The 13960-nt window shown below is 27.5% G+C and overlaps 1 protein-coding gene across 1 annotated transcript; it reads right to left on the bottom strand.

The window, feature by feature from the left end:
• Nucleotides 1–2045: 2045 nt before the first annotated feature.
• On the bottom strand, nucleotides 2046–7366 carry Ktl (BTB/POZ domain-containing protein Ktl). Its single transcript, XM_047052220.2, has 2 exons — nucleotides 5558–7366; nucleotides 2046–3477 (listed from the first exon to the last, which is right to left on the bottom strand). The coding sequence occupies exons 1-2, from the start codon at nucleotides 5888–5890 to the stop codon at nucleotides 2851–2853; spliced, it is 960 nt and encodes a 319-aa protein (XP_046908176.2). The 5' UTR covers nucleotides 5891–7366; the 3' UTR covers nucleotides 2046–2850.
• Nucleotides 7367–13960: the final 6594 nt, after the last annotated feature.

The raw sequence follows: 13960 nt of genomic DNA, 5'->3' as shown, positions 1-13960 counted from the left end.
TTTATTATTATCATTAAAATAAATGTCAACAAATTTTTGTCGTTTTTTTTTGTTCCATTTTTGTCATTTGTTTTCTCTAATTCTAATTGTTTGTAATCATTATTTGTTGTTGTTGTTGTCGCTGTTGTCGTTTTCTTTTTTTTTTTACTGAGTTATTTGTTGTTTGTTGAGAAAAAACATTTTCAATTCATAATAAACAACAATCGATGTAATGTTGATTTGATTTATAATTTGAGATTTTAAACCATAACGATAACGAATAAATGGCCATTGCCAATTGTTTCATTGGTATTTGATTTCAATCTGAAATTTTTTTTTCATCCATCCATCCATCCATCCATCCATCCAGCAGAAAGAAAAAAAGATTTCCAATTTTACAATGAAAAATTCTCACCATCTAATATTTTTCTTGTCATGTCAAAATGTTGTCGTCGTCGTTGTTGTTGTTGTTGTTGTTTTTTTTCAAACTTTTTCTTTTCGTTTGTTTGTTTATTTATTTATTTTGCAATTATTTTTCCACTACTGCTACTGAATTCTAGCAGTCACGAAATCCAAAATCGTCGGGTGGGTTTGCCTATATCACATGTTGTTGTTTGAAGAAAATTAATTTTCTTTTCTCTCGTTTTCATTTTCGACAAAAAAAAGCTTGATGATCAACAACAGTCATTTTTAGCCATAAGTTTTGCTATTGTTGTTGTTGTTTTTTTTTTGTTTTTTGTTTTGTTTGTTATTGATGTTTTTCAGCTAAATGATGTTCCATTTTCAAGAACTTTGGTATCATTAAATACGCACATACAGTGTTTGTGTGTGTGTATCATTGATTATTGGATGATAATTTGACTTTGTGGATGTATAGAAAACTTTATTTATTCATTCACAATGACGTAGTATTTGTATATTTTATGTAGCTAAAAATAAACAACAAATAAATGAAAAAAAAATAATTGAAACCCTTTCGTTTTGGTTTTGATTTTTTTTTCGCTTTGCTTGAATATCTCGGATCAAATTAACTAGGAAATTTCGAAACTCAAAATCAAATCAGTAGCAAAATAGCAGAAAAAAACAACAATAATAATAATGGGAAAGAATTCTGCTCTATATATTGGCTTTTGATTTTTTTTTTTTTTTTTAGTTTGTTTTGGATGCAATTCTGCAGTATCATTAATTTGGAAATATTTTCAATAAGAATATTCTGAAAAATGAACCAAAAAAAATGTTCAGAAATTAAAATAGACAGAATAAGACTACAGTATTGTGTTTGATGATGTGAAAATAAAAACAAAAAATCAAAACAACAAGTGACCACTAGAATTGCCTATGAAAAAAAGATTGATATGGTTCTTTTTTTTCATTTTATTATTAGAATTGATTGAAAATTGTTCAATGTCTGAACAAAAAAAAAAGAAAGAAAACCTAATTTATTTGCAACCTGGGACCAGAACCAATGAACATCATCACTAGATGTTTGTTGCTATATATAGCCAGAGATGACTTGTTTTGATTTTTGTTTTTTCTTGCATTAAATTCTCACTTTTTTTTTGTTACGCAATAAAATCATCATCATCATCATCATATTTATTAATATTAATGAATGAACACACAGAAAAAAAATATACAAAGTAAATAAATGAAAAAAAATCAAGAGAGATGCACGGATGAAAATGCAAAGGAAAAAAAACATTTCATATATATATATATCAATTATAAATCGACAACAAATTTTGGAAATGAAAAACTTGTAGCAAAAAAAAAAAAAAATGATTTCTTTTTTTTTCTCTTGACCAGTCAAGCGAAAACTCAAATTTTATGGCTATTAGTTTGATATGTAATCGAGCAAATTTTACCATTACGAATAATTCTTAGAATCTCATCACATTCGATCACATGTGAATCAACCAAATTTTTTTTATTATTATTATTATATACCATACCCATTACCATTGTGATGAAAACATTTTAACGGATAATTTATTATTTCCATCTAAATGATCAAAAAAAAATGTTTTCAAATGGAAACAATGAAAAATCTAGTGAATTTCAATTGAGAAATTTTTTTTTTAAATTTAATTCATATATTTATTATTGTGTAAATTTGCGTTTGTATTAGAGTATATATTAGATGCTATGATGATGATTATTGAATGACGTATTAATCGCTTTTTTGTTCCAAATTTCGGAATGATTATTATTATCATATATTCAATATTCATATATCATATGTATGTCAAATGTAATAATCGTTTTTTTTTTTATTTTGATGTACTAATTCACCACACCAGATAGCGCGTCATAGGTACCGAATGATTGGATTTTTTGAATATAATAATGTAATGCGATGTGTAAAATAAAAAAAAAAATGTTGACAAATTTTTTTTCATCATTTGTAATTTGATTGTGATGATTTGTTATATATATTGGATATATATTAATAATATCTGAAAGGAATGTAAAATATTTTTGTCGTTTTTTTTTTGGACAGGAATGTTGTGGGTGTGTGTGTGTGTGTGTAATACATGCAATTATTCTGGTTATTTGTATGTGATATAATTCATTATTAAATAATTTATAATAATTATAAATTTCATGTAATAATAAAGAATTTTTTTTTGTCTGGAATTGCAAAAAGTTTTACAAAGCCAAATTTTATTCTTGTTTATCCATATATTATATATTTTATTATTACTGATTTCACTGTTTGCCTTTGTAGGATTTGTTTTGCTTTATTTTTATTTTTTTTTTTTTTTTTTTTTTTTTTTTTTTTTTTGGTTTTTCTGGTTTTTGTTTTCATCTAATTTGATTAATTTCATTTTTTTTTTTTTTTTTTTTTTTTTTTTTTTTTTTTTTTTTGGTTCATGGACGACAAAATACAAATTCATTATAATGATTCCATCGTGTTTCTTCTGCATCAATACCAGGTTTAACTGGTTCATTTGCTGGTGTACTTGATGTACCGGAACCACATGAACCGACCATACGAAAACCGGATTCCTGTAAAAAATCGAATGCCTGTTCAAGACATAAATGTTTGAGAAAAAATCTAGCCGTATAACGATTGTCATCGTCACAATGATCAGGATCACGTGATTCATTCAATGTATCACCAAAAATCTCACGACATAAGGCCACACGGCCAGATACAAGAATTTTTGTTAATTTTCGAAATTTAACATCAGCTAATCCATCACGACCAAATGCAAATGAACCACGATAACCGACTGTTATGTAGCCAGGACCACCAGTTCCTTTAACAATACCATAACCACCATGGCTACTACCATTATTATTGGTTAATATTGGTGAACGTGGCATCGGTGAAATCAATGCTTTAGCTAAATCATCAAGACCATAATATTCGGCTTCCATACGTAATAATCGATGTTCCATAAAATGTTCAGGCAATGTAACCATTCCTTTATTACGTAAATAATTTAATATATGACGAAATAGGCAACCATCACGATCTATCACGTATCGTCCCTATAATTTTTTTTTTTTTTTTTTTTGAAAATAATTCCACAATGCCCCCCAAAAAAAACAGAAAAAAAATCAGAACAAACAAAAATAAAAAGAAAAAGAAAGAGAATATAATATCAAGATAATAAGTCATTGATTGAGTAGATTTTCAACTACAAAAACAACAACAACAACAACAACACAGAGAATTCGATGAACAAAGTTTTTTCCTGTTGTTGTTAAAACGCCTACACAGCCAAACACACACACACTTAATTTATATCGTTTTTCTTGTGGTTTGTCGTTTTTTTTCTGAAATTTTTTTTTTGGTTCATTTTACGGGAAAGGTGTGTGTGTGTGTGTGTTTTGCTCAGATTCTTTAATAACTCGATCATTAACCAGTATTTGTTTCTCATTGTTGGTGTATAAAAGTTATTTGTTTGTTTGTTTGTTTGTTTACAATGTCAAATATCAACGGATATGAAACATTTGGGAGAAAAAAAAGATAAGTTTGAAAAGAAAATTCTCTCTCTTTCTCTCACTAATCATGAACAAATAATAGCAGCAAAAAAAAGAAAACAAAAATTAAATTCTTGTTCAACGAAAATGTGATTTATGATAAGAAAAAAACAAGAATAAAAATAAGAAGAAAAAGAATTCAAGATGCATGCATGAATTGAATTTACTTACAAACACGCACACATACTTCTTTCATTCATTCAATTTACTAAGGGTTTTTTTCGGATCTACGAGACCTTGGTTTTTTTTCATTCTTTATCAATGATCATTTTGCATCATCATCATCTAGGTTCAACATTATGGTTGGGTTTTTTTTCTAATAGTGAAACTTACTGACTGACTGATGACTGATTTCCGTTAGTATAACGGAATTTTTTTTTTATTCAATTTTCTTCTCTTCTTCTTCTTCTTCTTCGTTGTCTTGTATCTATAACGTGTTTAGAATATCACTGGCAAAGAAAAAAAATTTTTTTTTTTTTTTTTTTTTTTTTTTGGTTAACACCAACGAACTAAAAAATGGAGAGAATAAGCTGAATTAGTAAGGCAAAATTTTTTGAACTAAATCTGTGTTGAAAAACTGAAGAATTCAGAAAATTCTACTGGGAATTGAATTGTGAAAGAAAAAAATGGTTAGCTATGAAAAAAAACTAGCAGATTTAAGTTTTGAAATTTTTCTTAATTTTTTTTTATTATTGAATCAATTAATAATCCGATAATGGCCATAAGAGTTGTTGTTGTTGTGGTTGTTGTTGGTCAGTCAATGTTAAAGTATCAGCATTGTTATCAATTCTGTAAGTACTAGGCAAACATACACACACACAGAGACAGACAGACAGACATTATGTAGAAAGAATGATGAGCAATTCTGAATAAAATCAAGAATTGTTGAATTAATAATTTTTGTCACGTCATACACGAAAAAAAATAAACATCAACAAATAATAATAATAATATTTAATAATCATCATTCTGAATAAATAAATAAACAAACAAACAAACCGAAGAAAATTCTCGATTCTTTTTTCTGTTTTGTTTCTAATTTTGAATGTAATAATCATTTCACACACACACACACACATATTGTAAAATGAGAATGTTTCATTTGTTTTTTTTTTTGGCTGAAAGAATCTGACTATTATTATCTGGTGCTAATTTTTTTTTTTTTTGGTTTTCTTTGTGTTTTCATTAATAATCATCAAGGTGTTGGTTTTTTTTTTCTTGATCATCATCAAGATGATGATTATGATGATCATTACCATGATGTTGATGACGCAGAAAACATGAATCTACAAGCTGTGTTTGTGTGTGTGTGAGAGTGTGTGGGTGGGTGGGTGTGTGTTGACATTTTTTTCTTTCTTTTGTGGCTTTATAAACAAACACATTTATGACCAAGGAAAAAAAATATTCCATTAATTTTGATATGACATAAACATACACACACACACATAATAATGATGATAGAATATTCTTTCTTCATCGTTATTTTTTTTTTTGTTCACTGATTTCATAAATAATAACACCTAGAATTTTCTATTGTATGCAGATGATCATATTAATAATCATCATCATCATCATCATTTATTACCTTGGAATCTTTACTGATTACATCATTTGTATCGAATGTTGTTGCTGTTGCTGTTGTTGTTGCCGTTGTTGTTGTTGTCGATGTGGATGATGTTGATGATGATAATGATGTTGTTGTTGTTGATGTTGATATTGGTGGTGGTGGTGTTGTTGTTGTTGTTATGTTTTGTATGGATTTCATTCTTGTCGTATCATTATTATTATTATTTTCATTTGTGGCTGTTTGTATACGAAACCATGTTGCTAAACGTGATTCCGGTATAAATAATAATGTTTCCCTTTGTGTGGTATATTTTTGACCACCAACATTCAGATATATTGTATCAAGGCTCATTGTTGTTGTTGTTGTTGATTTTCTTGACAATTTAATTTTCTAATATAAAAAAAAATTATAATCAGACTTGAAATTTCCGGTCGTAATGGCCGTTTTTATTGTTGTTGTTGTTGTTGTTGGAATTTTGTGTTTTAATTTCGTTACGTTTTTTTTTCTATTTTTTGTTGGATTAGATTTCTTAATACCATGTTCCAATGTTCCACGTTGTCTTTTTTTTTCTTCACGTTTGGGCGTTCTTTTTTTCCTGTTCTGATTATAACTGATAATGATGAAAAATGTTTGTCACACACACACACACACACACAAACAAGCAGATGAATTAGGTGTGAAAAGAAAAATATTATGCACTTGTGTGTGTGTGTGTATGTTTGGATCGGTTTTTGGATTGAATTATTAACGTTGATCACGAAGACTTGCTATTTGTTTTTTTTTCTTCAATTATTAATCATTTTTTTTCAAACGAAGGATGGAAAATTTCATTGACCAAAGGTCAAGATGTTTGTTGTTGTGGTTGATGATGATGATTTTGTCGTTGACACTTGTTTTTTTTTTGAATTATGTGTGTTGTAAAATGAATTTTTATTTTCTTTGATTTGAATATTCGTTTCTATTAGTTGGTTTCATGTGATTTTCTCATTTCTGTGAAATGTGAAAATGATTATCAAAAAAAAAAAAAAAAAAACAGCCAACAAAAAAAAACTAAAGAGAGAAAAGATTTGTTTTTTCTATTCTCACACCATTTCTTTTTTATCTCACTTTTATGGATGTGTTAAATGTTTGGCGCTTAAATATCGAATGCAAGACATTTGCGTGTATGCGTGTGTGTGTGTGTATGAAGTCTGCATCTGAAACAACAACAACAACAAAAACGAAAGAATAAATGTTTTTAAATGATTTGTGCGTGTGTGTGTGTGTGTGTGTGTGTGTGTGTGTGTGTGTGTTCATGTACTATGTATATGATGTGGCATCCATTTCGTTTTGTTTCGTCTACATTTTATTGTACGATTCGACTCAACGATTCTGGTTTTTTTTTCTTTGGTCAGAATAATGTACAACGGTGTCAAAGCAAAGAATTGTATACATTGAAATGAAGAGAACGAGAGAGTGAGAATGAGTGTGAGATAAATAAAAAAAAATGAGGCTATTAGATTCTCTGGGTTTTGATTTTCTCTTTTTTTGGATCACACACACTCACACATACACAAAAGAATATTCTCTCTCTCTCATTCTATGTATATGTATGTTTAGATGGATAGATAGACAACAGATGCGTTTCTTTGAAAAGAAAAATAAAGAATTTCATGAAGCGGTTTAAAATATATCCATTGCATAATATATATATACAGTATAGATATGTGTGTGATTCCTGATTGTTGTTGTTGTTGTGGTGGTGGTGGCGGTAGTAGGTGTAATATTACTTCCAAGGGTTCCAAAATTTTGTTGTTGTTGTTGTTGTTGTTGATATTTGTTTATTTTGTTGTTGTTGTTGTTGTTGTTGATATTTGTTTATTTTGTTGATATCAATGACGTTTATAATTATGGGTGTTGTCAATTACACAATAATAGTAGTGGTATGAGAATAATATAGAGGTAGATATATTCTTTATATATTCCACACAATCTAGGAAAAGTAAATAAATATAAACAGAATTGATGGCTATTAAAAGATGACTTTTTTCTTTTTATTTTTTTTATTTTTGGTATATATATCATGAGGACCATGGATATTGGGTGCAAAAAAAAATAAAAAAAAAACACCCACACCCAGACACAAACACACACACACACACACACACATATATATTTTTGAGACCTAGACTGGAAGTTTGTGAATGATTCAATCTCTATACAGTGGAATGTCGGTGTGTGTGTGTAACGTTAAAAATGATAGTGTGAAGAAGAAATTTATCTCATTTTTGAAATTTTTTTTTTCTTTCATTCAACGTGTGTGTGTGTGTGTGTGTAAATATATCATATACCAGAAATCAATGATGATGAGGTATTTTGGTATGATATAATAATAAGAAAATGAAAACAAATGTTAAGATTTATTTTAAAATTTGAAAATAGATTACAACCACTACCACAGATTATTCTGCACTAACTGTATGATATTTTTTTTCATATTTCATATTTTTTTGCAGCCAATTTTTTTTTTTACTGTTCACTTCAAAATACAGGTTTTTTTTCTTTAGAATCGAACCATTCAGATCCTTTATATTGATTATGGCTATAATGATGATGATGATGATGATATGAGGATCTATGATCATTTGTTTTATTTTGAATGCTACAAACATACATGTTGTGGCAAATAACGATCAATAATTTTGACTTTTTTTTCCAGTGATCGATTTATTGGATAGATAAAAAAAGGGTGTATGGTGTGTGATGTATGTGTGTGTGTGTGTGTGTGTGTGTGTGTGTGTGTTGATTTTATTATGGCTTGGAACATTTTATTCTATTTCACTTAATTTCTGGTTGCTAGTTTTTGATATCTTTTGTTGAACAGAGTTTATGTTTGTTTTTTTTTTTTTTTTTTTTTGATTTGATTTGATTTTTTTTGCATCATTTTGCATCAAAAAAAAACAAGCCTGTGCGCGTGGCTATTGTAAAGTGTTTGGATTTTGTTTCTCTAGGTTTTTTTTTCTTTGATCAAATAAAATTTTGGCCGTTTCAATGCGACACAGAATTTTTTTTTTTTTGAAATTTGAAACTTGTAGAAATTTGTTCCGGCTATTTTGTCCTAGATTTATTGTTGTTTCATTGAATGTTTATGATTTTGATAAGAGTGAAACAAATTATTTGTACATTCAGCTACTTTATTTTTTTTTGCCGGTTTTTTCTTGTTTTGTTTTGTTTGTCGTTGGTCAGTTCAATATTCATTAATAATGAAACAATATTCTTGAAATGTTTCATGTTGAGATGTTTATTATTATTTTTATTCAGAATAAATGAGAATTCCTGAATAAGAATAATAACAACAACAACAACAACAAATAATAACAAAAATGAATAAATTCTTTTGCTTTTACAATTTTTCTTAATGAAAAATATTCAGGTTGGAATTTTGTTTTGTTATTTTTTTTTTGTCATTGGTTGTCATGTCATACAAAAATAACAACAACAACAACAACAACAAAACGAATAAAATGACGAATAAAAAGGTTTGATATTGGAAAACACATTATTGATCATCAAAAAATGTGTGTGTGTGGGAAGAAACAAAACAAACAACAACAACAACAACAACAAAAACAACAACAACAACAAAAATATCATTGAAAATCATTCGAGCAAATCATCAATGTGTATAATAACAGTCAAACAATATACACGTACACACAGACATACAGACACACACACATTCTAGTGTGATACAATTCTCATTTTTTTTTTGTGGAGAAATGTTTCATCTCTCTAGATGCTGCCTTTGTAATGTAAATTTCTGAATTTTTTTTTCATCATTATCGGACAACTACAAAAACAAAAATATTTCATTTTCATCATTTATCATCATTTTCAATCGATAATGATGATGATGATCAGAAAAAAAATAAATAAAATGGGAGAAAAACACACACACACACACAAACAAACAAATCAAATTATAAATTCATTATTAGCCTTGATATTTTAACGAAGAAAAAAAATTTTTTTGTTTTTGCAATTTTCTTGCGTGTGCAAATTATTATTTTTTTTTTTTTCATCAACACCCAGAAAATGGTAATGATGACTGATGATGATCATAATATTGATATGAATATTTTTTTTTCTTATTTTGAAAAATAAAACCATTGATGATGATGATGATGATGATGATTAGAAACATTGATAATAAAGCCAAATGTTTTCGTGTGTGTGTGTGTGTGTGTGTGTGTGTGTGTGTTTGTAATTATTGTAAGCAACCATCAGCCATTTTAGAAACATTGAATTTTTGATGATGATTTCAATGAATATTTTCAATCAAATGTAAACTGTTGGATGGATAGCAGAGAAAAAAAAACCAGCAATAATTCATCGGAAATCAATGCCATGGCCATGATGATGACCAAAAAATAAAAATAAAAAAAAATTATCATCAACATCGACAACAAAAACAAGATCGCATCACATGATGGATAATGATGATGAACACACACACGCACACACACAGAGAGAGAGAGAAAAGCAGTTTTATTTTTATCTCATTGCTCTATTCATGTTGTTGATGATGTTCAAGTTTTTTTTTATCAACAAATAAACAGATTATGTAAAAAGAAAACAAAAACAAAAATAAAATCATTGGCAAAAGCTCATTAAAATGAATAAATCAAATAGAAAAAAAAATATATATGATCAATCAACGATAAAAATGATGAAAATGTACACACACACAGAAACAAACAGAATTTCATCATATGCCATGATCTTTTTCTTTTTTTTCACATTCATTAATTTATTATTTGATAACAGTATTTATTCTGCAATTTCTTCTCTTGCATATGAATGAATGAATGATTGATATATTTGAAATATAAAATAGTGTCAAATGTCAACCCATATATTCCATTATAAGGTAATTTAGCTGCTGATGATTTATCATTCCGGAAACAAATGAAGAAAGAGAGTGAATTTTTTTTTTTTTTTTTTGGAAATAAAATTCCATAATTAATTTTGCTGAATGTTAGAGACATGGAGCAAAATTACCATGAAGAACTAGTAGAATTAAAACACAACAATGGAAACATGAAATATTTTTTTTTTCATATATTCCCAATACGATAATCAATAATCAATAATAATTGTAAACTGTAATAAGAAATGAACGGTATAGCAAAAAAAAAGAAAACAATGACTGAAGACATTTGACATTTTTTTTTTTTTTGGAATTTGGTCCAGGAAAAGTTTTTGATGATTATGATATCTTTACAATTTCAATATTATGTTTGTGTGTGTGTTTATCGTGTATTTGTCATTGTTATTTTGTCGTTGTTATTTCTTGTCATTTTTTTTTCATTTGAAAATGTCAAAAAAAAAATAATAATAATATTCTGTCGGCCTCTTTAATTGCAATTTGCATCATCAACATTGTTGGACCACAACAACAATGACAGAAAAAAAAATACGACAAAGACAGTGTCAAGAGAGAAAATATGTCATTTTGTTTCTGATCTTCATTTTGACAATCGATATTATTTCCGTATAGAGAGAAAAAAAACAACAACAACAACAACAAAATATGTGACAATGACATATGAAATATAGATGCTGTTGTAGTAGTAATTTTAGTAGTAGTGGTGGTGGTGATGATGATGATGATGATCAACGTAGAATATTTAACAATTTGATTGAAAATAAGAATATTTTTTTTTATTCTGGATTCCGGAATGAAGAAACCGAAACCGAAACCAAATCAAAAAAAAAATAATAGAAAGAAATAGATTTCAAACATTTTTCTTTTTGATTTGTTCAAGTGGAAAAATGAGAGAAAGAGAAAAAAAATTACGAAGAAAAAATGCATATATTTCCAATGGGATCGAAAAAAGGAAAAATTGAATTTAACATTCAAAGAACATCAGAATACACACACACACATAGATTGATTATGTGGATTTCCGATTCTTTCATAGGTTTCATCAAAGAATTTTTTTTCTCCATTTTTTTCCATTCTTCTTTCTTTCCTGATTGCTGTTCAACTAAATAAGAATTCAGTATCGGTATTTGAAGAATATTATTCCATTCATTCTTCTTTTACATATTTGATGATGATCATCAACATGATTATAATGATGATAAGAATGGAAATATTTATGTGCGGAGAAAATGAAAAACAGGCATTTTCTTGAAAATTATTTTCATTTCTCAATTTATTTCTTCTCAATAATAATAATAATAATACAAATAGTTGCTTGTTCATCAAGATTAATCAACATTATCATCATCATCATCATCAATGAATGAAGAACTTAATCACGAATATTCTGTCATCATCATCATCATTGATTCTATATTGAAAGGTGGTGGTTTATTTTCAGATAAATTTTTGCATTTAAATAACAAGGATAAAAATAATGAAAAAAAAAATTTTGAATTGAAATTCTGTGACGGCGGTGGTGGTGGTGGTAGTGGAAAAGATGATGATGCATAATGAGAGAGAGAAATGATTCTTTTTTCTCACGAATTTATTGGGAAAAAAAACAAATTATTCCTTGCCACTATATTATATCATCATAGGTAATTTTATTATTCAATTCCCAGTTTTCGTTTCATTTTTTTTCCATCATCAATAACCACAACAAAATTATTATTCCTGGTTTATGGAAAAATCAATGTTAGCACCCAGTCATTTCCCACCTTCCTCACCGTCCTCGAACTAAAAAAAATCAGCAGAATCAATTTTGTTATTCGTTGCAAGCGAAAAAAAAATACCATTAACATGTATAATTTGATTTTAAATTCATTTTCAAAGGCAACGAAAAAAAAATTGAAATAAAGTAATCTCTATATCTATTATATGTGCAATGATTTTTCTTTCTTTTGTTATGATGTAAAAAAAATAGAAATCCATTGTCATTCAAATTGCAAGAATTTTGAACAAAAAAAAAAAAAAAAAAAAAAAAAAAAATTCTCCATAGACATTACACACAAACACACACACACACACAAACACAAAAACAACACCTGATTAAAGCATTAACTCTATTTTGGTCTATGGCCTATGTTTATGGTTGTGGTTATAAAAAAAAGAAAAAAATATGTAAATCTCAAAGATGTTTTCATAGTAATAATGATGATGATTATTAATGGATCTGATTGAAAACTTTTTTTCTTTCTTCTTTTTTTTCTCTCCACTTTATTTCTTGTTCATTTCTCATTATACAAATGCTACTTATTACTGTTTAATATGAACAGATGAACATTTATTATATTAATGGTTTGATCATTATAATAATCATAATAATAATGATTATTATTATTATTATTATTGGGCGTATTTGGCGCCCAACAACAACAACAACAATATATAGAATCAAACAAGCTAGAAATTTTTTTTTTTTTTTTGTATTATTACATTACAAGTTTTTTGCTTCATTTTTTTTCTCCTGTATGGTTCATCATCATAATGATGATGATGATGATGATGATTTACCAGTTTTTTTTTCTGGTAAAAGATTAAGCTATTTTGCCAATTATGATTGGTTCAAAAAAAAAAATGTTTCTGTGTCTCTATGTCATTCATTCATTCATTTATTAGTAGTAGTCACACAAGTTATTATTATAATGAGAGAAAAAAAAAGAGTGATTTGTGGAAAAGAAATTTTGCTTGCTTGCTCGTTAGTAATAAGCTAATAGTCTAGACAAAAAAAGATAGAGAGATCATTTACATGATTATTTTCAATGCTCAATCCTTCATTCGTCAAATTATGTTGATGGTAAACATAATGTTGTTGTTGTTGTTGTTTTTCATTTAATTGAATTAATTTTGATGAAAAATTTTTTTTTTGCTCTGAGATTGGGGAGTTAACTAATGAATGAATGAATGAAAGATTTATATTACAAACAACTACAACAACAACAACAACAACAAGTTATATGCTGAAACGAATAATTTCCCAAAAAAAAAAAAAAAAAACAAAATCGTAAATCGCATCATTGTGTGTTGGTGTCCAGAACAAAACAAAACAAAAAAACTTGCCCATTAATTTCAGAAAAAAATAACAAGCAAAAATGAATTGACAAAATAAATAAATATACCAGCTACGTAGAAAAATAATCCGTACTTAACAACAACAACAACAACAACAACAACGACAACCAGAAGGCGAAAAAAAAATGATGATGCTGACCATAATAACAATTTTTCGCCATCCAAAATAATAACAAATAACTAACTGACCAACAGACAACTAAAACACCAATTATAATTGATTATTATCGATTAACAATTATTTCTTTTTTTCGCGCCTTTTTTTCTGGTTTCTTCCAACCATTTTCATCATTAACCATTAGCCATTCTTATCATCAAGACAAAACGAAACGAAACGAAAAAAAATGAGAAAAAATTCTGGAAACCGAGAGAGAGAGAGG

The sequence above is a fragment of the Dermatophagoides farinae genome, chromosome 5, assembly GCF_024713945.1.
Source record: "Dermatophagoides farinae isolate YC_2012a chromosome 5, ASM2471394v1, whole genome shotgun sequence".
NCBI lineage: Eukaryota > Metazoa > Arthropoda > Arachnida > Sarcoptiformes > Pyroglyphidae > Dermatophagoides > Dermatophagoides farinae.
The sequence above is the reverse complement of the archived record's forward strand: the minus strand, read 5'-3'. Positions and strand labels throughout refer to the sequence as shown.

Coding starts and splice junctions, on each gene's coding strand:
- Ktl (XM_047052220.2), bottom strand. CDS start 5,890: ATGAGCCTTGATACAATATATCTGAATGTTGGTGGTCAAAAATATACC. Junction 3,478..5,557: donor TAATCAGTAAAGATTCCAAG/GTAATAAATGAT, acceptor AAAAAATTATAG/GGACGATACGTGATAGATCG.